Source organism: Syngnathoides biaculeatus, chromosome 18, assembly GCF_019802595.1.
Source record: "Syngnathoides biaculeatus isolate LvHL_M chromosome 18, ASM1980259v1, whole genome shotgun sequence".
Taxonomy (NCBI): Eukaryota; Metazoa; Chordata; class Actinopteri; order Syngnathiformes; family Syngnathidae; genus Syngnathoides; species Syngnathoides biaculeatus.
Genome location: NC_084657.1, coordinates 14,495,214 through 14,518,010, shown reverse-complemented (window position 1 = coordinate 14,518,010; position 22,797 = coordinate 14,495,214). Strand labels below are relative to the sequence as shown.

General features: G+C 47.1%; 1 protein-coding gene across 4 annotated transcripts; it reads right to left on the bottom strand.

The window, feature by feature from the left end:
• Positions 1-1,028: 1,028 nt before the first annotated feature.
• On the bottom strand, positions 1,029-18,331 carry LOC133491765 (stAR-related lipid transfer protein 13-like). 4 transcript variants are annotated; one of them, XM_061803339.1, is made up of 14 exons: positions 16,610-16,849; positions 10,949-11,020; positions 10,248-10,329; positions 10,079-10,142; positions 7,739-8,952; positions 7,066-7,233; positions 6,639-6,798; positions 6,300-6,498; positions 4,963-5,176; positions 4,740-4,854; positions 2,630-2,899; positions 2,276-2,493; positions 2,022-2,204; positions 1,029-1,951 (listed from the first exon to the last, which is right to left on the bottom strand). In XM_061803339.1, the coding sequence occupies exons 1-14, from the start codon at positions 16,824-16,826 to the stop codon at positions 1,831-1,833; spliced, it is 3,297 nt and encodes a 1,098-aa protein (XP_061659323.1). In that variant the 5' UTR covers positions 16,827-16,849; the 3' UTR covers positions 1,029-1,830. The 4 variants fall into 4 exon arrangements, with proteins under 4 accessions (XP_061659323.1, XP_061659324.1, XP_061659325.1 ...); XM_061803340.1 differs by lacking the exon at positions 16,610-16,849 and adding an exon at positions 18,170-18,331 and having other exon boundaries at positions 1,030-1,951; XM_061803341.1 differs by lacking the exon at positions 16,610-16,849 and adding an exon at positions 12,416-12,598 and having other exon boundaries at positions 1,031-1,951.
• Between the last annotated feature and the right edge of the window lie 4,466 nt (positions 18,332-22,797).

Here is a 22,797-nt window from a genome sequence, read left to right as displayed (position 1 = left end):
CTCTTGGCTGCTGATTGGCTGAAACTTGTTTTCTTCCGTTTGGTTCATCTTCTCGCAAAGGTCGGTCCTCTTCGGGGCTGGCAAAGTATTTGAAGGGGGCGGCTGCGGTACCGGCGCTGCAGGGAAGGTGGACAAGCGTGCACCTGACTGGATGCTGACGCGTGATCGCTTCTGGCAGAAGGAAACAACTGGAACATGACAGATGCATGCGTGGATGTGTGGATTGATTGATGACGGGATGGATGAATATTGATAAAAAAATAATAATAAAGGCTTCAGTTGGATAAATGGAATCAATGGATTCTGCGGTTGATCGAGGAATACATAAATCAAATGTTGGATGATGGATGGCGACGCTCTTCAATGGATTCGTACTGACTGGTATAGACATGACAACAGCGCCCCTCAGTGGACACAAAGAGAACTCCTTTCACAGCTACTCGAATTTGACTGCGTCTGCTGAAGCGATTTGTCATGTTTTAGTTGAGGGTCCAACTTCCTGTCTACAATATGGTCAGACCAAAACAGATCCAGATTAGTTGGCAATGCAAACACGCGTGAAACCTCTTCACACACCCATCCCACCGGATTTTCATGTCTTTAAACAGAAATTAAGATTACCTCTGAACATGATTATGGCGGCACGGTGGAGAAGCTGGAAAGCGTTGGCCTCACAGTTCTGAGGACCCGGGTTCAATCCCGGACCCACCAGTGTGGAGTTTGCGTGTTCTCCCTGTGCCTGCGTGGGTTTCCTCCGGGCAACATTAATTGAACACTTTAAATTGCCCCTAGGTGTGATTGTGACTGCGGCTGTTTGTCTCTATGTGCCCTGCGATCGGCTGGCAACCGGTTCAGGGTGTACCCCGCCTTGTGCCCGTTGACAGTTGGGATAGGCTCCAGCACTCCCTGCGACCCATGAGAGGATAAGCGGTTCAGAAAATGCATGGATGGATGAATATGACTACATGAATTATCCACATCACCATGACAACACACAGGCAAGTGGGCAACCCAAATTAATGTCCGACACATTTATTCATATTTTTACTTTAACAATTTACAAAATGATAGCAACGTTTCACATACATTGTTTTTTTTCCACACACACACACACACACACACACACACACGTACATATAATAGTTTAAGAACCGCCCCCACCCCGACAGCCTTTAAATTTAAATCCTTTTTCCACCCAACAGTTAAGCCTTCACCGGCATCTCACAAATATGTCCATCTCGGTCTAATGAATAACTAAAATGAGTTTTTTGTTTTGTTTTTTGCATGATTTTTTTTTCAAAAACAACAATTCTGTGTTGCATATGGCACCTTTTTAACGTGTCGTTGCATCGCCACGGCGACGCTGGCTCCTCCAACTGCACGAGAGACACTAAAGCGCTTTGTTTCTTATTGCTTCCTACTGTTAGCGTATCAATATGATCGCGACACCCTGAAAAGCTACTATTTACAACACACACACAATCTCTCACAAATTATCTCATACACGAACACACGCACTCTCAAACATACATCATCACGTTCACACAAACTACCTCTCACACATACACACACACGCGATGCTTCCCAGAAGCAGTGCAAAGATGACATGTCTCAGACATGGACCTTCTTAATCTTCACTTCTCCTTTAACTTTTCTGGTCAAGACAAGTCCAGAAGGTTCCGCCGGTGGATCGTTGTGATGACATCACAATGACATCACAAAGCATGAGTTGAATGTGAGGAGCCCCCCCCCCCCCAAAAATAGTCCAGCTGCCAACAGTACGCTTTTCTTAGCACTACAGTACATGGACGCGGTCTGGTACCATGAGGGTCAGCGTGGAGATCCTACTGGCCAGGGTTCTACCGCACTGAGGAATGAGGCCCGGATCCTCTGCGCTTCGTTGGCGCACAGGTGCCCGTATGCCTTGTTGTACCATTCTGGAGCTCGCCCCCTGCAGTCCGCAAGAGAAAAATGTCAACCAAATCGGGACGGATCCAATGATTCCGGATCGTTTCTTGTACCTGAGATCGACTCTGGAGATGTGTGTCAATCTGGTTCTGGTCGGGATGCCGCAGGGCTCCAGCAGGTAGTGGGACTCCAGGACGACGCCCCGCACCGCCGCCGCCGTGCGCAGTGCGTCGTCGTGATCCACTGACATGCACACCAACACGGACCAGCCTTTGACTGGGTCTGAACGCCAGGACCTGACGCGTAGCGGCAACGTAAAGACCGTGCGAAATAAAAGCGACTGCTCACCAAGACATCTTGATCTCACCTGAGTATCACGTAGTCTATGCGGGGCAGCGGCGCCATATTGTGACAGGAGTAGTGATACACGTCCGTCTGCCGGTCCAGCGTTTCCACGACCTTCTCCTGTTGCAGCTCCAGCTGCCACAGGTGGCGCTCTCGCAGTAACCGGCGCAGAACCTCAGCGGGCGTGGCCGGCACCTCCGTGCTGACGCGCCACCGTCGTAGGGGGTTGCCGTCACCCACCTGAAGGCACAATTCTGTCCGGTGAGATCACACGGGTGTGCTGCAGCGTTCATACATTCTCAAACCCGTTCAGCATAGGACCCAACGATGACATGCTTGAGTCGTGGTCAGCCATGTGTTCTAGAGGAGGGAGAACCTTTTTGGAGGCCAGTTCCATGTGTTCTCCTGTGGGTCGACATATCCACGCTTTGCTCTTGTCTTTGGTCTCCTTCAGAAGGTCCTGGATCAGCTTCTCCACATGAGCGTGGTGGGAGCTTACGTCGATCTCCTCGTCGTCTTCGTCCTCCTCCTCCTCGTCCTCGTCCATGTCATCCCGGCGCGCTTTACCCAGATTGTCCAGCAGGGGCGCTACAAGCTCAGCGTCCATGTAAGAGTTTCGGGACTGGCTCACCATCTCCTCTGGGACCTGTAGGAGGACCATCATGTGACTGTCAATTGGTTCTCTACCCATCCATTCCATTGTTTATATGTGACGTGATTGGCTGGTAGTGGACGATGGTTTTCTTCAATTGTGATCGATTAACGGTTTGTTTCATGCCCTTTTGAATACTTTAAAGCCCCTTGGAATGAACGGACCTTTCCGACCTGACAATCACTCGTACAGCCATTGGCCAATCAGATAGCCGCATTGTCTTAACCCCTGGCTTGACACGCCCCTTTCGCCATATTGTTCCACAAGCAATGCCGGTTGCCAGTAGCGTGCGCTTGGAAAAGTTCATGTTACGAAGAAAATGGTCCTCAGATGCGCTTGGGGAACGCGCAATTCTGATGAAAGATATCCTGCTAGGTTGATTCATTTCCAAAGCCTAAAACACAGTTGACGAAGTGTCTACGATGGATGAAAGATCGCGGAAGAGCGCATGTACAACTAAATGTGGACAATATCAACAAACACAAGGCTGTATGTTCGAAGGTAAGTGAGGGAGAAGTATCTTCTCTGAGTTGGATTGAATTATTATCAGTGCTTTATACATTACAGGAGAACAACTTTCACTTTGTTAGTGTATCACTGATCTGCTGAATGATGTGTGCAATGTTTTATGCCCAAGTGTCCGGTTGGCGATACATAAATACGCAATGTGTCTATTTGCCGATTTGTATCACATCAGACTTTTAAGACCGAGCACTGGGTTCCATTACAAGCCAAGTCAAATGAATGCACCCCCTCGCTTATAAAGACTACCATGATATTACTCGTGATCTTTCCAAGTAAAAAGTACTCAACCTGCTTTACATGCGCAGTACGATTCCACTATTTTATCCTGTTGGCTTTCAATATGAATTTTGTGAGGCGTGAAACCTTTTTGTATTGATCGCCACCATTTCATCCTGCTGCGTCCAAAATCTTAATTCCGTGTACATATCCTTGCGTGAAATCGTCGAGACCTCTCTGGAGAACTCTCTTGGACAAGTGTGACGCATGTGGTAAAAAAACATATCCCAATTTTATCTGGATTACGCGATAGAGAATCCACTTCAAACGTGTTCTGTTCAATTGTCATTTTGGAAGCTTGTGGGACATGGCTGAGGGGGTGCAGCTTAAGATCGCCATCAGAAAGGACCCTTGCAACCAGGCCCTTGTGAACATTAGACGTACGATATTAAGACTCCTGATTCAATCCTGGGTTTCGGCATGTAAAATGATTTTGTTGGATGTATGTTGGCCTTTTGCATGATTTACGAGAAAGGATGTGTGGGTAAGACACTCGAGTGAAATCGCTCAGTTGGGAGCACATTAGAGTGAAGGCCAAAGGTTTAATTGTTGGTTTGTAATGCACCTCCGGCTATGGTCTATGATTGATTTTTAGGAGTTTTATATGCCCTTTGAATGAGTTGCAACCAGAGACTTGTGAGCAAGATGCCAAGGTAAAACAACTCAGTTGGGAGAGTGTTAGACTCGAGATCTAAAGGTCCCAGGTTTCGGCAGAAGAGCTTTTATGGTCGTTATTGCACCTCTGGCTGTCCTCTGCTTCATCGTTCCTTTGAATGAATCGCAACCAGGCAGTTGTGAGCAAGATACCGCACTGGAATAGCTCAGTTGGGAGCGTGTTATTCCACCTCTACATGTCCTCGGGTCGATTCATGACCGCTGATTTGGTCAATAAACACCCCTTGACTGATTGGCAACCAGTCCCTTGACCGCACTTCCAACCACAGACTGAAATAGCACAGTCAAGACACAGACTGAAGATCGTAACTGGTTGAAAAAATTAGTTGTAAATACAAAAAAAAGAAAAAATGTTCACCTGAAAGAGACGCTGGCACTCCATGATCATGTGAGCGAGGCCTTGAGTGGCGGCCATGTTCTCGTTCAGGTCCTTCTGGTCCGGTCGGCCGCTGGCGTACTTCCTCTGGATGGACCTTCGTCATCATCATCGGGAAGACAACAGAGAATATCCAGAAATGAGAACGTGAAGAGTTGAGATTGAACTGAAATGCTTTGGGAATTTATTTTGAAAGATGCCGTACCTTGGCGAGACCGTGTCGCCCTTGGTCAGGCTGAGGTGGAAGAGAGACGGCGCCAGGCAGACAGCAAGGTTGGCGGCCGTCATCTGGTTCTCGTCCACCTGCGCCGCCACGTCGTGCAGGAAGTAGAGGAGCGTCTGCAGCGCCTGGCGGTTCTCGTCCGCCATCAGCAAGATGGCTGCTCGCACCGCCTGCAGACGCTGCTCCTTGGGCACGTCTGAGGGGGGAAAGCGGTGGGCAAGCTGTCACCAGTGCTGGTCACTTTGCAGAATGCTGGGAGATGAGGACTCACAAGAGATTTATGTATTTTGTCACAAAAGTTTTGTTTGTTTTCTGACAAAATACCATAATTTCCGGCCTATAGAGCGCACCTGGTTATAAGCCTCACCCAGTACATTTGTAAAGGAAATACCATTTGGTACATACATAAGCCGCCCCTGTGTAAAAGCCGCAAGTGCCCACATTGAAACACGAGATATTTACAAAGAAAGACGGTAAACAGAAATCGTTTTCAAAGTTTTAATACCTTAGCTTAGCTTAAAATAGCAACAACACAGTAGCACAAAGAGATGGTAAAAAAAAAAAAAAAAAAAAAAAAAAAAAACGGCCACAGCAGCTACACATACAAAAAACATACCTAAATCACTGAGACGCGGCAGTAACACAGCAGCAGCCGCTAGCGCAGCACTAACCACGCTAACCGCTAGCGACACACGCAAGATACCCGTGTTAACGCCCACACCGTTGAGTTTGAGAGTGACACGCAGACAATATGGGGGAACAAAAGGAGGATAGGGCGCTAGCGCAGTGCTAACCACTACCGCGGCGCTAACAGGCCGTTAAAAAAAAAAAAAAACATACCCGCAAAAGTCACTTCCTCAACACATACTCCACAGGTCTCACTCTTACCTTTTCCGCTCGAGTGCCTCCTTACGGCCGTTAGAAAAAAACCACAAATCAGTCGCATCGCCGCATTAGCCGCAGGGTTGAAAGCGCGGGAAAAAAAGTCACGGCTAATATGCCGGAAATTACGGTAGTTTGTCTTACAATATCCGATGCATTCATGGTCCGATGTGTTTTTTGATGAAATATTTTGCTTTTAATCACAAAATATAGTGGCTTTATGGTGACATGCATTTTAATAGATTCTGAATGAATAATCTACTAAGTATTAAAATTTGGGAATGCTAAACCCTAAGCATTGACAGAATAACACGGTAAACGAATGTATCACACCCTCAGTTAGCATTCAAAGTATTATTACACAGTGAACCGACAACCTCTAGCATTAGCCGGCACTAAAAGCACAATTAAAACTCATCACGGAAGCGGTGACCTACATTGATAGATGTGCAGGAAGGTTTCCCCCAGTTTGTTACTCAGCAGCGGCTCCGGAAGGTCCCGGAAAAATTGCTTGAGCATGTCGGCCACGTCATAGGCCGACTGGTCCTCGTAGTCCACGGAGTCGGGCGAGGCGTCGCACTGTTGACGCAGCGCTTGGATGCGCGACTTCACGCCGGACTTGCGGAACAGGCCCACCTGGAGGCAAACCCGAGAACCGCCATGATGAGAAAATGGAAAGAAGGTCCACGACTAGCTAGTCCGGTCTTTTTTTGAAAATTGGATTTATTGGTCAAATGTAGTTTTCTGTGGCAAAATATTGTCCGTGCCACGAGTACCTGGTCCAAACAGTGGCGCGTGAGGTGGGCGAGGGCCTGCTGGAGGCATAAGGGCAGCGGGAAGCCGCAATGTCGTACATGCACGATGAGCGGGACGCCAAACACGCTCTTGTCTTTGGTGTCCGGAGACTTTATACGCTTCATGAATTTGGGCACGGACCTACAAGGAAGCACACAAGCATGGGTGGGCCTTGGTCGACGACGTATCTACAGCTGGTACAAGTGGTTCAAATTTGCTCGCAATCGGACTACATTTCAATGAGTTTATCTTTGGAGGACCCTTTCGAGTAGACCTAATTATCCTAAAGTGGCCTTTTCAAAAAAAAAAAAACATTGAAGTGCTGTGTCTCTTCAGGCTGAAATTTTAGAAGATTATGCGCGGGTCCCATTCTGTCTCCATATGGTGGGTGGACCATATGCTACCCACCAGGTCCAGCCGTGCTTGTTGGACATGGAGTACTTCTCCATGATGGCGGTGAGGCGCAGCAAGGAGAACTTGTGCAGCAGCCTGAGCTGAGCGGCTGACTGGCAGCTGATCTGCAGCGACGACGACGGCTGGTTGAGATCGGAGGTCCTGAAACTGGGCCAGCGGACTCTGGAAACACACAGGAGCAGGATTGCATTGTCCTTTTCAGAAGTGGGTTCATTCAGGGTTCTGACCGGCTCACATGGTTTAAGAGTCAGCATTGTGGTACCGGTATGCACATGACAAGCTTGTCAATGTGTTGTCACGTGTGCAGAAAGTCGAGACCAGCTGTTCTCAAACTGGGGTCCCCTAAGGTCTGCAAACCGTAGCTTACCAGTCCACAAATTAAAACATGGGGAGAGGAATGAGTGGGCGTGTACCAAGGCGCGATTCATTTGGAGCCGGGGACGGAAACGAAGACGTCCGAAGCCTCGGTCCCTGGCTGTACCATGTGACGGATTTGGGAAGTGATTCAGAATTTGGAGCGAAATTTGACAGCAATATGAAACCCTCAGGCACCGACATTAAATTACATGATTTGTTAATACATTTTTTGTAGTTCATAGTCATTCCCAACAGCCAAACAGATGTCAGATTTCATCTCGCCATTACTACTTGGTGAACATATTCTTACCGTGGTCTTGTCAAGGAAGCCCCAACGCCGGAATCCCTCCTCTCCCGTCCAGTCCCGGTGGAGTCGGTGTCATTCATCGAAACGGGTGTAGTACTGCCCTCGCCATCTTCGCCGTCCTCGCTGTCCGCCAGTACGCCACGGGTCCAGTGGTTCACAATCTGCTGTAAACCGCTGACGTGCTGGATGATGTCATCGAGGTGCGGGAACAGGTTGTCCTCCTTTTCCAGGTCCAGAAGGTCCCCCGTGCTGGCATATAGGTGGGAGCCGGGGACGTTGTCGTAGACGCTGACCCTGCTGCCTCTTGGAGCTCTCGGGCAAGGGGGCTTGGAGAGTGGACGGCCAGACCAGGAGTCATCGAGGTTCTTATTTTTGGGCAGTCGAGAGACGGCGGTGTTAGTGGAGGTTCTTCCGGGTGCCAGACTCTCAATGGACAGCGCTTTGGGGAAGGTGCCCGGCTTGTGGTCTTTGGGTACGTGGATGAGGAGGTTTTCATGTGAGTAGAACTGGGTCCTCTCTCCATCGGGCCTCTTGCCCCGCAACGGGAGGGCCATATCCTCTAAGTACTTGCTGCTTCGCTTGCTGGCCGTGCGCGGTCGTGGGGGCGTAGGGTCGCGAATGGGGCTGACGTTCATCATGGAGAGGTCGCCGCAGTTGTCGCCGGGTGATGTTTCGCTATCTTCCCTGTCCAGGTTGATCTCCAACTGGCTGATGGGAGTACACTGCAAAACCTGCAGGGCCAGGGGCTCCTCGCCTTGCAGCACTGGTCCGCTAATGACCATTGGGGGCCTGCGCTTGGAGCTCTTCCGCATAGTGGACGGCCCCCAGGTGCGCATTAGCTCCATCCGTCGCAGGAACTCCTTGGCTTTGCTGCGCCCCGCCTGTCCGTGGCGGCCACCCTTGATGGGCAGGGAGTTGTAGTGCGGGAGGTCGCGCGGTGGCGGCCGGTAGGAGGCCGACAGGGACGCTACCGACATGGCGTCCGCAGCCGTGGAGGCGGAATCCTCGCTGTGAAGCGAGGAGATGTCGCCCAGCTCGTGCTCACTTAGCTCACTAAGCGCACTTTCGCTGCTTGCCGCGCTGCATGGTCCCTCCCCTCGGCCGTGGGGGGCGCCGTCCGACAGGAGGTCCTGGAGGCGCGACCAGCGGCGGCTGCTCCATTCAAACGTCCAACGCTTGCTGATGGCCATTGGGTCATCTTCATCTGAGTCGTCACCCTGCAGATTCAACGATTTTAGCGCAAATTCCAGATATGAGAACTGAAGGAACAAGAAACTTTTTTAAGAGAAAGTTCCCAAATGTCCTAGTTCCTTTCACCTAGAACTAGAAACTTTTAATGTCCATGGAAGAACAGATATCCATCCATCAATTTCCTGTACCCCTTATCCGCACTAGGGTCCTGGGCGTGCTGGAAAGTATTCCAATTATTTTCGGGTGAGAAGCGGGGTACACCCTGAACTGATCGCCACCCAATTGCAGGGGGCATAAAAACAAACAACCACTCACATCTATGGGCGAACCGTGGTCTTGGGAACTGTGAGGTAGACCTGCTCATCAGTTGGGTGTGGTGTAATGGGTGTGTACTTCCAAGACCTCCAGGAACCTTTGGATGATCATAGACCTAAAGATTCTAATATTAGCTTAAGTCCTTAAGATTCCTGGATCCCCCTAGCAGAGTCTTCTGTAAGACTAATATAAAACATTTGTACAACAGAAATGCGACCCTCGAACTCAGAACTTTTAAAGAGAAAGTTCATAATTCATTCATTATTCTCGTTCTTTTTCTCCCAGAACTAGAATAACTATATCCTGCGTAATTTAATGGGGGCGTACTTCTAAAAGGTCCAAGACCTGAACTAGGAACTTTGGGAGGATCACAGAGCTAAAACTCTCTCATGTAAGAGAAGCTCCTTAAAAATTATGGATTACATAGTAAAGGTTTAAAGAAGAACTGTTTATCTGAATGCTGGAACTAATGCAAGACTTTGGACCCAAAACAACCTGCCTGCCGGGCAAGGGGTAGTACCTTTGAGATGACCAGGAATTTTTGGGTGGGGTCTGAATTGAGTACATTTTGGGTGCCGAAACATTATGAACTAGGAACCTTTGTGGGACCATAGAGCCAGATGTGGTTGGTGAGGGTGTAGTAAAAGTTTCAAGAGGTCCAGGAACATTTGGGTCCTACTCTGAACTGACTTGGTAAGACAGCGCCTACCAGAAACGAGTTAAGTTCCAGAATGGGAAGAAAAAAAAAAAAAAAAAAAAACAAAGCTTTGTAGATGCATGTGATAACGATAATAATAACAAACCAATGAATAAAAACATTTTTTTTTTAAATCTTACTTTCTTCTTGGGGTGGCTGATGTCCAGTTTCATGGAGGCGCACTTGTTCAGCGTGTTGAGGCGCCTGCAACCCACGTTTAAAAAAAACGTGGTCAATCGATCGCAGTGTTCCTTCTTGAAGTCTGAGGACGGTCTGGAGGAGGAATTCAAACGCAGACGAGAAGCTTACCGGGAAAGAGGCTCCACCAGGTCGCCGTCCAAGAAGTCGTGATCCCTTTTTACTGAAGAAATATCGATGGGAAACTGAGAGTCTGAGAGAGAGAGAGAGAGAGAGAGAGAGAGAGAGAGAGAGAGAGGGATACAATTAATGATAATTAGGTGAGATGGACATTTTGGTATTAAAATATACAGTTTTTAATACTGTTTTATGTGTCAGTTTCATCGTAAACTTCAACTGGAATTGAAATACAGCTTGAAGCGAGCACGCCGGACCTCTTTTTTTGAAAAACTGGGTGACACGTGACCTTACCAGATAGTTTTCCACGTCTCGACAGCGACAATGAGAACAGGCGCTATGGACGACTTCAAAACTGAAGGTTTTTCTTGTAGATTCATTTCAGCGACAAAGGTGAAAAAGTAATACTCTCCGACACAGCCGAAATATCACAAAATGGCTGCCTTAAGGGTTAAAAATGAATGAGGCCATGAATGAAAGTGACGGGGAGTGAGAGGAAGAAGAACGCCGTGAGAGTCCCAGTAGTGATAACAAGGCCTTTCCCACGACCCCCCCGGCTAGCCGCCCACCATCCCATCCTCTCCTTTTGGAAAGGAAGTGGAAATAGCGGACAAAACGGAGATGTGGGAGGAATAACGGGGGAGGAAAAAAAAAAACCCAAAAAATCAACAACAACCCAAAAACATGACGGTTACCTTCGTAGAGTTGCGCATACTGAGGAAAGCCGGCAGCTCTCAGCCAATCGCAAGCCTCCTTGGCCTCCAGCTCTGCAAAGCGGGAAAGCAAGCATTGTTACACACGCAAATAACGACATACAGACAAAGGACACACACACACAAAATACAAAGTACACTAATGATAGCATATTAAAAAACACACACACACACATACACACACACAGCCTGCAATTCCCATCCGGGCATTCCAAGCAGATGGACGGGGGAGGAACATTCCGCAGTGTCGCTGAGGGATTTCGCTGGAATGATGCGACGAGTGGGAAGGCAGGAAGTGCAGGATTTTACCGACGCCCCGACACTTTAGCGCTACAGCTAGCGTAGCGACAGGCTAGCTAACCCCCACCGACAGTTGACTGTTATTGGAGGAGTGCTGTGTTGTTAGCTTGCGTGAACCTGTCGGTGTGTGTGTTTATGAACACATAAAAAAATACTTTTGTGCTGAAAAAACGTCGTAATACGGCCCGCCATCACGTCAGTGACAAATACATTCATCATACAGTCATGTCATTTTTCAAGCCGCTCATCCTCACTATGGTTGCAGGAAAGCTGGAGCCTATCCCAGCTAGCTTCAGGCGAAAGGCAGACTACACCCTGAACCGGTCGCCAGTCAGTCAGAGGGGAGATATCGACACCATCACTGAGGGGGAATCGATCCCACGCTGCCTGCACCAAAGGCAGGCGTGTGTACCACTTCACAATCAGTGACTCTGGTACATTCAATTGTATTAAACAATATATCTTACAGTGAAATAAATCACATGGATATGCAGACCTGCATACAATTGAACAAGAATACAGTAAATAAAACTTTTAAAACGTGCTTTCATTTTCGGGAAGCTACAAATTAATTCAAATATATTTGAATTAATTTGAAATTAATCATAGATATGATTGCTGATTCAACTAAAAACAACCCAAAATAGTATTGCTTGCATTTTTCCAAACTAAAATAAATATTAATTAGATTAATTAAAAAGATCAGACTAGATTAAAAATAATAAAAAAATGAATATACCAATCTACAAATAAAAATAGTGTAAATCAAATAGCTACACTGTACACTCTACAACTACTTGTAAATACACTTAACTTAACACTTACACTAAAGTCATTATGAAATTAAAAAAAAAAAAAAAAAAAATCAAAAATGAATGACAAAACTCTACCTTCAGGTTCCAGTGCCTATGAACCAATCCTGCCAAGCAACAGAAACAGCCACCACCACAATAATCATAATAATAATTAGAAGGGGGGAAAAAATTAAAAGCCAACTCCGTCCAAGAAAGAAAACATTTTCTCTCCATTAAAGCCGCTAATGACGCCGACTTCCTGAGGCCACGTTCCCACAACTCTTCGAAAGCCGAGAGCCTTCACCGTTCACCCTCTTTCATCGTCATCATCGTCACGGCAACGCAAGAAGCTTACTTGATGCCTTCATGGCTCGGGCCACATCTTCATCCCCGCCCGTGTCACGGCTTCCCCCGAACCTCTGGACCTTCTGACCAGCCTCGACACACTTCCCTTCATCCCTCTCCCTCGCCTTCGTGCTACCTACGGTAACCTCCCGCTAGCCCCTCTTCCTCATCGCCACCAAGCCCGTGTGACCACCGCACAGGAAATGACTCGCTACACTTGGCTCGCCTCCGCCTTTGAGGTCAGCCGGACCATTATTGGACGGAACACACACACACACACACACACACCACACACACACACACAACGCAGTACAAACCAAGAAGGCAGTTCTTTTAATCTGCCATCTGTGAACTAGGAACGCCACCGCTGCATACAGCACGAATAACAAAGCAATATCCATCCATTTTCTTAGCCGCTTATCCTCACGAGGGTCGCGGGGAGAGCTGGAGCCTATCCCAGCTGTCGACGGGCAGGAGGTGGGATACACCCTGGACTGGTTGCCAGCCAATCGCAGGGCACGTGGAGATAAACAGCCGCACTCACAAACACACCTAGTGGGCAATTTAGCGTGTCCAATTATTGTTGCATGGGATGTGCGAGGAAACCGGAGTGCCCGTAGAAAACCCACGCAGGCACGGGGAGAACATGCAAACTCCGCACAGGGAGGGCTGGGATTCAACCCGGGTCCTCAGAACTGTGAGGCCAACGCTTTCCAGCTCAACCACCGTACCTTCGACGGGCACAAATACGTAGATACGCAACTCTCTAAGGCACATGACATGACACGTAAAAAAAAAAAAAAACAACACATAAACGCACAAGTGCTCATAATATAACTTTAAATGCCCAAAAAAGTGACACAGCATTGTATAGACACACAACTTACTTCGTAACATGACTTTACACAGCATGAAAAAGACACTGATGCGTAACTCTTTGTAGCAGACGTTTTAAACATTCACGAAAGATACACAGGTCAACAACACCCTTTGTAACTTCAGTTTGAACCCCAGAGAATGAGACGCGGGTACTAAAAGGCCTCTGTGAATTTAAATAGTCAAAGAGGCACAAATGCGACTTCCAGCATCATTCGGAACTTTAAAGAATGTGGCATTGGCGCATATAGACGCAACTGCATTCGTAACGTGACTTTAAACGAATATCTAGCTTTAATGTGATAGGTCATGTCATATATACTGTACCTTGAATATTTGAGGATAATCCGATATCATTTAATGGTGTTTTGAAAGATTTTTATCGGCAATTGCAAATTTCACGGGCGCCGCCATTTTGCTGAGTCACATGACAGGAAACAGGAAGTGACATCTCCTGTGCGCAAACACAGGAATCGTGGCTGTTTTGCATCATAATCACATGCAGTACGACCACCATCGGACACGTGAAAATGCCCTACTGTATCGCGAAATTATTCCATAATTCGGATAGAAATAATCCGAGGAAGGCTCGGTGGCATATTCTGCCCAGTAAGAAAAAGAAACATTTAAGGACCTAGTGGCTAGCGAAGTGTGGTCGCCCTGAGCCATGCAACATATCTACACTATTCGCCCATTTATTTAAGACCATAGAGTACAATAAGTCTCTGAATTCTTTTAAATAACATTGTTATGATGTTGCTAACCAATGATGACAAAAGTACTTCTTCCGATGGTGGCGGTACTGCATGTGATTACACTACAAATTGACCACGATTCCTTTGTTTGCGCACAGGAGATGTCACTTCCTGTTTGTTTGTTTTTTAAATCATGTGACTCGCCAAAATGGCGGCGCCCGTGAAAATTTGTAATTGCCGATAAAAATCTTTCAAAACACCTTTAAAATGATGATTAAAAATCTTTCAAAACACCATTAAAATGATGTTGGATTAATCTCGAATTTTAAAGGGACAGTATATATGACATGACCTATCGAATGAAGGCTTTTCATTGTTCATTGGAATATTCCTTTAAACATCGAAGAAAGCGACACAGGTCGCTTTTTTCACATTTGCACATCATGCACGTCTGTGTTTTCTGTGTGGGAACAAAGCTTGACTATTCATCAGAGAATTTAATTAAGGGATGAATTAGTTAATGTGCCAGCGGACGCACGCATGGGGCGGATAATCCCGCCCGCCGCCAACCTCGCTGGGCTGTGTGTGCGTTTGAGGTCATTCCTCAGACAATGTCCCGACAAGACTTTCATTTCCCGCTTTTTATTTTTGTCAGGCCACCTGCTCGATGCCACAAAAGCTTGGAAGTCTGGGAATTTCGATTTTCCCCTCCTTATTGCCATCAAAATCAAGTTCAGGCGAAGCGGCAAGTGGTAGCTGTAACAACCTACCTGGCAGGTCACTGCAGCCAATCAGAAGCCTGAAGAAAGATCAATGTGGGAAAAAGCACCACAACAACTGAATTTTGACATTATCACGTGTGCAAATTTGTGTGTGCATACGCGCATGTGTTGTCTTTTTTTTTTTTTTTTTTTGGCAAACATAACTTCATGACAATTAAGAGTAAATTATTTCCATTAAAAATAACTAACTAAATCAATAAATCTAGGTTTGATGATGGCCACAATCTGACTCGGCCACAAGGCCCTTTCCTTGTTTCTAAAGAGAAAAACATTGATTGAAACGTGATTTTCACATCTGAATAAATAAAACGGATATCATTTCCTGTTCCCTCGTTACTCCTGGAACGCACACAGCCGGGATAAAAAGACAAACAAAAAGTCAGCAAGGGACAGAATGCCACACGGACATAGATTAGATTCCGAGCTAAAATTAGATTGGATTAGATAGATAGATAGATAGATAGATAGATAGATAGATAGATAGATAGATAGATAGATAGATAGATAGATAGATAGATAGATAGATAGATAGATAGATAGATAGATAGATAGATAGATAGATAGATAGATAGATAGATAGATAGATAGATAGATAGATAGATAGATAGAGTTCTCCAAGTAAATTTACGATTTCGAACTGTCCCTGAATGCAACATCAAGGTGAGGAGGAACATTCAGGGCGGTGGCGAGGACTTTCATCCAGCAGGGAGAGCTCCATCTGCACTTCCTTTTCCCAATGATATCATCCTGACTAGTTTTTAAAGGGGACTAAAAAAAAACATTTTTTTTTTAACATTAGTGCGTGATCAAATTTTTTAAATGTAGACTTCACACTGTGGAAAAAAAAGTCACAACTTAGTCAAAATTGATGGACAGCCGAGCAGGATAGAACTCGTTCATGCAGGCCACATTTTTCACCCGTATTGTTTTTTTTTTTTTTTTTTTTTTTTTAATCGATACCTCAAACGCTACGCACGAGGAGCGACCGGGAATGACAAGACCCGGCACGTCGGGACGATTCGACTTTGCTCTGCTACTCTGTTGTTGTGTTTACGTCGGGAGGAATCGCGCGGCAGGAAGTCGAGGAAGTGCAACTGATGAAAACAATGGCTGCAGTCGCCGAAGAAAAACATGCGCTTAACTCATTGTAAACAAACAATTTGCCGCAGCCCATTTAAGCTACGTACGTTCTCTTCTGTTCTATTTGCGGTTTGATTTCCATGACCTTTGTCCCATTCCTGTTCCAGTTTCTACCGCGGCCCGTTTGGGCAGGCAGATAGCGGCTTTACTTCTATTTCCTGCAGCGGCTCGCTTAGTTCAGTCCTAGTCTAGTTTGATTCCTGCTCAGCACATTCAGACAACGTTTTCCCTCCATTTCCAGTTTTTGATTTTTTTCAGCGCCCCGTTTAGGCGGCCTTTGTCCCGTTCCCGTTTCGATTCCTAAATCGGCACGTTCAGGCAGACTTAATATTTTCTGTTTTGATTCGGCCGAATTTATCTTATACCCAACTGGTTTCTACAGCAGCCCGCTTAGGCGGATCGAGACCATAACTTTAGGAAGTCTTTTTTCTTATTTGAGTTTTCATTTTCTACCCCAGCCCATTAGTGAAAACTTTGGATATTCCGGTTTGATTTTCAACAGCAGCCCATTCAAGCAGTTTTTATTTTGTACAGTCTTGTTTACTTCCTGTTTCCAAGTTCCAACGCTGCCCGTTTATGCGGCTAACTAGTTGGGCCTGAATCAACAGCACCCGAATGGAATCTACATGGACCGACACACGCAAATCCTTCATCGATATATCATGCCTTATCCGAGGTGTGAAGTGACTTGGGGTCCCGTTGGGGGTCTACCTTGCTCCAGCCTCCGAAGCAGCTGCTTGCGGGCAATGATACGCGAGAGCCGCAGGGCCGAGCGGCGTCTGGGGGTCTGGCCCAGCCTCAGGTAGTGGTCCTGCCCGTCGGGGGTCATGGCCTCCAGGCACGTTTCTTCGGTGGCGCTTTCGCTGTCGCTGCTATCGGGGGTCCCCACGGGGGTCCTGCGCTGGATTTCCGCCTCCTCTTCCTCCATGGCGGATTCCTGAACAGCACTTAGCTGAGTCTAGTTCCAGCACTCCTCGAGAATTCCTCTGACATGCCCTCACTGGTACAGAGGCCACGCCCCCTGCTTGCCGGCAACCAATCACATCGCTCACTCCGACGTTGCATCTCTCACCTGCGGTCCCACAAAAGTCCTCACGTGACGGAGCGACGATCCACGCAAAACGAAAATTGGGGATGTGTTTTTTCGTGGATGTGTGTGCAAACAATCCTCTCTCACAGACACACACAAGCATGCACACGCACACTTACACTCTGTATCTGTGTGACCCAGTGAGGAATGTTGCCATTGTTTCCAAGCGACCAATATTCCACATCCTCTAGTACGACGTTCCACATGGTTACACACACACAAACAATAACACAAACTTAATAGAGTTTTCCATAATGCACAGGTGTCAAAGTCAAGGCCCGGGGGGCCGGATCCAGCCCGCCACATCATTTTAAGTGGCCCGCGAAGGCGAATCATGTTTGTCAACTTCTGTGATTTTTGTTGAAATCTGTACCGAAATCTCAAATGGCCACATCATAAATCAGAATGTTGAGGTATTGCAAGTGTTTTTTTTTATGTTACCGAACATCGACAATAGTTGGAAAACCCATTACCAATGATTTCCGATTCCAAGAATAGTTCGTAAATTTCATGTGTGATTATGAGGCGGTTAAAGATTTTTATGGTTTCACTCTCATAAACCGGAACTACAATGTGGCCCGCGACAAAAAATGAGTTTGACACCCCTGCCATAATCTATGCAATTTGACCCGACTGTCTTCTTCAGACAAAATGCTGACTTTAACGCTACTTGAAGGAAATATGGAATGAATTTTGACTATGTTGCGACGCGCACTCATGTGGACGCAAAGTGCACGTGCGCACGCGCAAAATCCCAAAATGACGTCACTGTGGATCCAACAGGAGGCTGTTTTAAACTCAGCGCCCCCCCCCCCACCGTTAGAATTCGCATATAAACAACCCCAATGAATCAAAATTTTGTCATTGACAAATTTACCTGAATCCTACCCCCCCCCACCCCCCCGTTCTAAACTTGGTGCATTAATGGCGCGCACGGAGCAATAGTTGACACCGTCCCACGCATGCGCATTCCCGCGCATGCCGACAGGCTGGCATCTGAAACATGGGATGACACCCCCCCCCCCCCATTGCTAAATATGACATTGACCTTCCCAAAATACACACACAAACAACAAGCCGACCGCGCCGACGGACTGATCGCGCGCGACGTCACTCGTCACGCGCATAACACGTCTGTCAATCAAAAAATGAAAAGCAGACAAAATGGAGTCAAGCCCGACCTGCCAGCCGCCTCTCGCGGACATTCCTCCACAGCAGATCCCACGCCTTGGCCGTGGACTCCCTCAGCTGCTCGCTGATGGACCTCCGCAGCTGCAGCGTGGGTGTCCTCCGCGGGCTCGTCATGCCTCACGCATCCCGGTCCTGAGGCGAGACGGTCCCCATCCGCCCCTCTCTCACCCCGCCCACACCCCCACGCAAAAAGTCCCCCACCGCAGTGAGCGTCCTCAGCTGCTGCGTCACCTCCTCCTCCGCAGTCCGCCACGAAAATGCCCACTTGGAAATGCTCGGACGTCCTCCGGTGCCGCCAGTGAGGCGGGACGTGTGGCAAAGAGGGCCAGATGTGAATGAGAGGACCCCCCCCCCCCAGCCCCCACGACCCCCCTGCCGTCCACTCCCCGTGCACACACACACACACACACCCACTGTCTCTCTCTCCCTCCCACACACACTCTTACACAACACTCTCAAGGGCACGAGCTCTCTCTCACTCACACACTACAGCATTTCCCAAACACACACTCCCCTCCGCGTACACACACATATACACGCGTACTCTCACACACACACTCTCATACATACCCTACCCGTGCAGCCACTTTAGATTAACAACACGAAATTTTGTAGAAATTTCGATCATGAGTAGACGCACACGCACAAAAGTCTCAAGGAGCCATGACTGTAAAGACAGCCATTTTTTAATTTTTTTTTAAGGCGCCCATCGCCCAACAACTACATTTACGCCGCTTGAAAAGACAGTTTTATAGAACGATATGAAATTTGGTAAATATGCGTTTTTTGACAGACGCGCAAGAAAATAAAAAGTTGCAGGAACGCTGCCATTTTGTTTTGAATCTGACATCGTGGGGTCATTTTGTGAATTTGCAAGAGCACTTTGAAGACAGACTAATTGTAGACATTTTTCTGATTGCTATTTGTATGCATACGAAACGGAAGAATAATGATAAATTACAAAGAATTTTCTTTTTTTTTTCATACTCAACTTACGGGGCTACTAGCAGACTCCTAGTTACAAAATGTTAAATGTTTTCAAGTGTGAAGGTTGGATATTTTTAGTCTTATCTCATTTTGATTTTCCTTCCCCCTTCCCTTCCTGCTAACAACATTCTTCGCATTTGTGACTAAAACTGGCCTTGCGTCGAGGCGCTTATAGCGCCACCTGTTGCTGTGGCATGTCACTGACAGCTCGTGCCCATTGCTGCCTTCACTTCTCCTGAGGTCAGCGGCGTTCCGGCCAAGAATTTCCAGGGTGGATATCGGAAACATCACACCAGGAGTTCACGGTGGGGTATGAGTGGGTTGGATTGTGTGAAGCTATTAAGACCAAAATACACACACACACACACACACAACACTCAGAACGATAGGCGCGTTTCAATACTTTTGTCAAGCTGCATGCTTGTGTGCCGCGACCGGTCCTGGTCTCTCTCGGGCCTCTTCTTCATCTTCCTCCCGTTTCTTCGCCGCCATCTATTTTGGGCGGCGCTCAGGCGACGCGTTCGTCACTCGCCGCGCACACGCATGCATAAAAGATGGCCGCGTACGCACGCATAAGATGGACGGGCAGAGCGCAGCCGGTGGGAAACATCTACTTTCAACTCGGCGGGCAGACGGCAACCATCTTGACCTACATTCCCACAGCTGTCTTTGTCTTTCACAAATTGTGAAAATGTACTTTTTCAAAGTCACAGTTATGTATGTACTCTATCTATGTGTAGCAGTCTATCATGACTTGCGGGTGGGTTGCGGAGGCCCGACAGACTGACCGGCTGGGAATCTCGTGAGAGACGTTCCCACAAATGCAGGAATGCTAATCATGGGACAAAATCAAGGAGCGAAAAGCCACGCAGAACCCCTTGCAGAACCTGGCCAGGTGCGAGTGGTCCCGTCTGGTGGTTGTGGCAACAAACAAACAAAAAAAAACTCCCAAAGTAGGAATAGCAGCACAAGTTGGATTTTAGTAGGGGAGTCGTTACATTTTGCTACCGTGGCCCACCCACATGCTCTGACTCCTTCTTCTTTTCCTTTGGGGTCGCCGCGGCGCGTCATCTTTTTCCATCTAAGCCGATCTGGTGCATCTTCCTCTCTGACCCCAACTGCCCTCAGGTCTTCCCTCACAACATCCGCGAACCTTTTCCTCCAAATGTCTCCAAACCATCGCAATCTGCTCTGCGAAACATCCAACTTGGGCCGTCCCTCTAATGAGCTCATCTCTAATCCTATCCAACCTGCTCACCCCCGAGAAAGAACCTCAAGATCTTCATTTTTGCTTCCTCCAGTTCTCCTCTTGGCCGGCCTCACCACTGTTTTGTAAACTTTGCCCTTCCGACCTTTTTGCAAAGTCTACCACCATCTGTCCCTACAAGTTCCTTTCCTGGTATCACTTCTTCTTCATCGTCCCGGGCTCAGGACCGGCCTACAGATTGCACTTCACCTGCAGTGACAATAGCTAAAATATTTAGCAATTTAAGTTTTTAAAATACAAGATTCAAAATTGGTACCTATCAGACAAAATATCGATCCCTGGGAAAGGACAAAATTAGATGGCTTCTCAAGCCAAAATGGCAGACTTAACGAGTGACACAAAATTCTGAATCACAATCAGAAATTGAACAGAATTGGAGGACAATTTAACAGACTGCATGTTTTACATATACCGTAATTCCTGGCCTACAGAGCGCACCTGGTTATAAGCCTCGGTACACAGAAAGAGTTTTAAGCTAGCACCGCACTAACGCCAGTGCCACGCTGACGCCGCGCTAACACTAGCACCGCATCGCCCCATAAACCGCAGGGCTGAAAGCGTGTGGAAAAAAGTCGCGGCTTGTAGCCCGGAAATTACGGTAAATATGAGTGCTAGCACTGGCTTGCTAGGCTACATGTTTTGTTCCCTGCTGGCAAGCCTTATTGTATCTGGGACCCATTCCATTTTTGGGACATCGTGATTTTCACGCATTATATCCTTCAGTATACCAAAATATTTAAGTGTTTTAATCTGAAGCCATAATTTGGTGTCAGCAAAGGATAACTCATCGGTCAAAGTTAGGACGGAGTTTTTTCCCTTTCCTCCCTGAACCAACATGGCTGCCTCAAGTACACATGGAGCATTTTCCAAGAAAAGAAAGGGACAAAGGTCAGTATGCAACCGAGTTTGTCTTCAAAATGCTAATTCATCAGTATTATTAATGCGTAAGTGCCGTTCTAGAATATGAATTAATTAATCAACATATCTCGAGTCTGTACCACTTCACAGAACTGATACGATACTCGTCCCAGTTTTTTTTTGCCCTCTGTTTTATGCATTTAAGAAGTGTTATTTCCTTGATTGTGGCCTGTTAGGAGACTTTTATCTCAATAAGGCAAAAAATTGCCACCCTGCCCATGAATGGGTTAAAAGTACTCGAACGTATGTCAAGCATTCCTTGAATTATTACCTTAAAACGTCCAGCAAGCTTTTATAGGAGTAATCTGACAGTTTGTCATCTAGTCTAATCTAAGCATAAGTGAAACTGTCTTTGGGGATGAAATTTTCAAGACCTTTGCTCAGGTTTTAGCCGCTTCCAAACCCAGTGGAAGACTTTGAGGGCCATTTTGTGTCATAACACAACAACGTAACAATGGGGCTCTCACCCGTGTCGACAACTTCAGGTAGAATGTGAAACGCATGCAGCCCCCCGCCCGTCAGCCACTAGCGCCGAGACGAACAATTAATTAGATTTTATGAGACTTCCCGACGCGGCGCGCGGTAGATTCTCGAGCGGCTTGAGGTCAGCACATCGATGAGATCAGCATAAACGAGGGTCGGAAAAATGCGGAGTAAAAGCTTTGAAAAAGAAGACATTTTAAGGCAGCGCACAGTGGTTTTGAGCCTCCGCATGGATGCCAGACAAGTTCATTTAAGCAACGTGGTAAATGCGCAATTATTGAATAATATGAATAAGCGCCTGACCGCAGCGACCGGGAAAAAAATCCCGAATTCAGTCCACATTTCCTCCATTGTCTTACCGACACGTTCTCTTTCTTCACATTGGAACAATGTTGTTAATGTACAAAATACAGCTTCTTGATCAAATAATAATACAAAAAAGAATGTATTTATTAAATCAATTTAAAATGGAGACAAGGGAGTGCCTATTTCTTTATATTCCATCACTGTGGGGGGAATTCATATTGTCAATTATTTATAAGCAGTATATTGATTCAATGGGCAGCACGGAAGTGCAGCTGGTAAAGCATTGGCCTCGCCGTTCTGAGGACCCGGGTTCGATCCCAGCCCCGCCTGTGTGGAGTGTGCATGTTCTCCCCGTGCCTGCGTGGGTTTCCTCCGGGCACTCCGGTTTCCTCCCACATCCCAAAAAACATGCAACATTAATTGGACACTCTAAATTGCCCCTCGGTGTGATTGTGAGTGCGGCTGTTTGTCTCGATCTGCCTTGTGATTGGCTGGCAACCAGTTCAGGGTGTAATCCCGCATCCTGCCTGTTGACAGCTGGGATAGGCTCATGCTTTCCCCCCGACCCTTGTGAGGATAAGCGGCAAAGAAAATGGATGGATGGATTTTAAAAAAAAAAAGAGAAGTTCTGGTTCCTCCACTCTGTCTGTAAACATG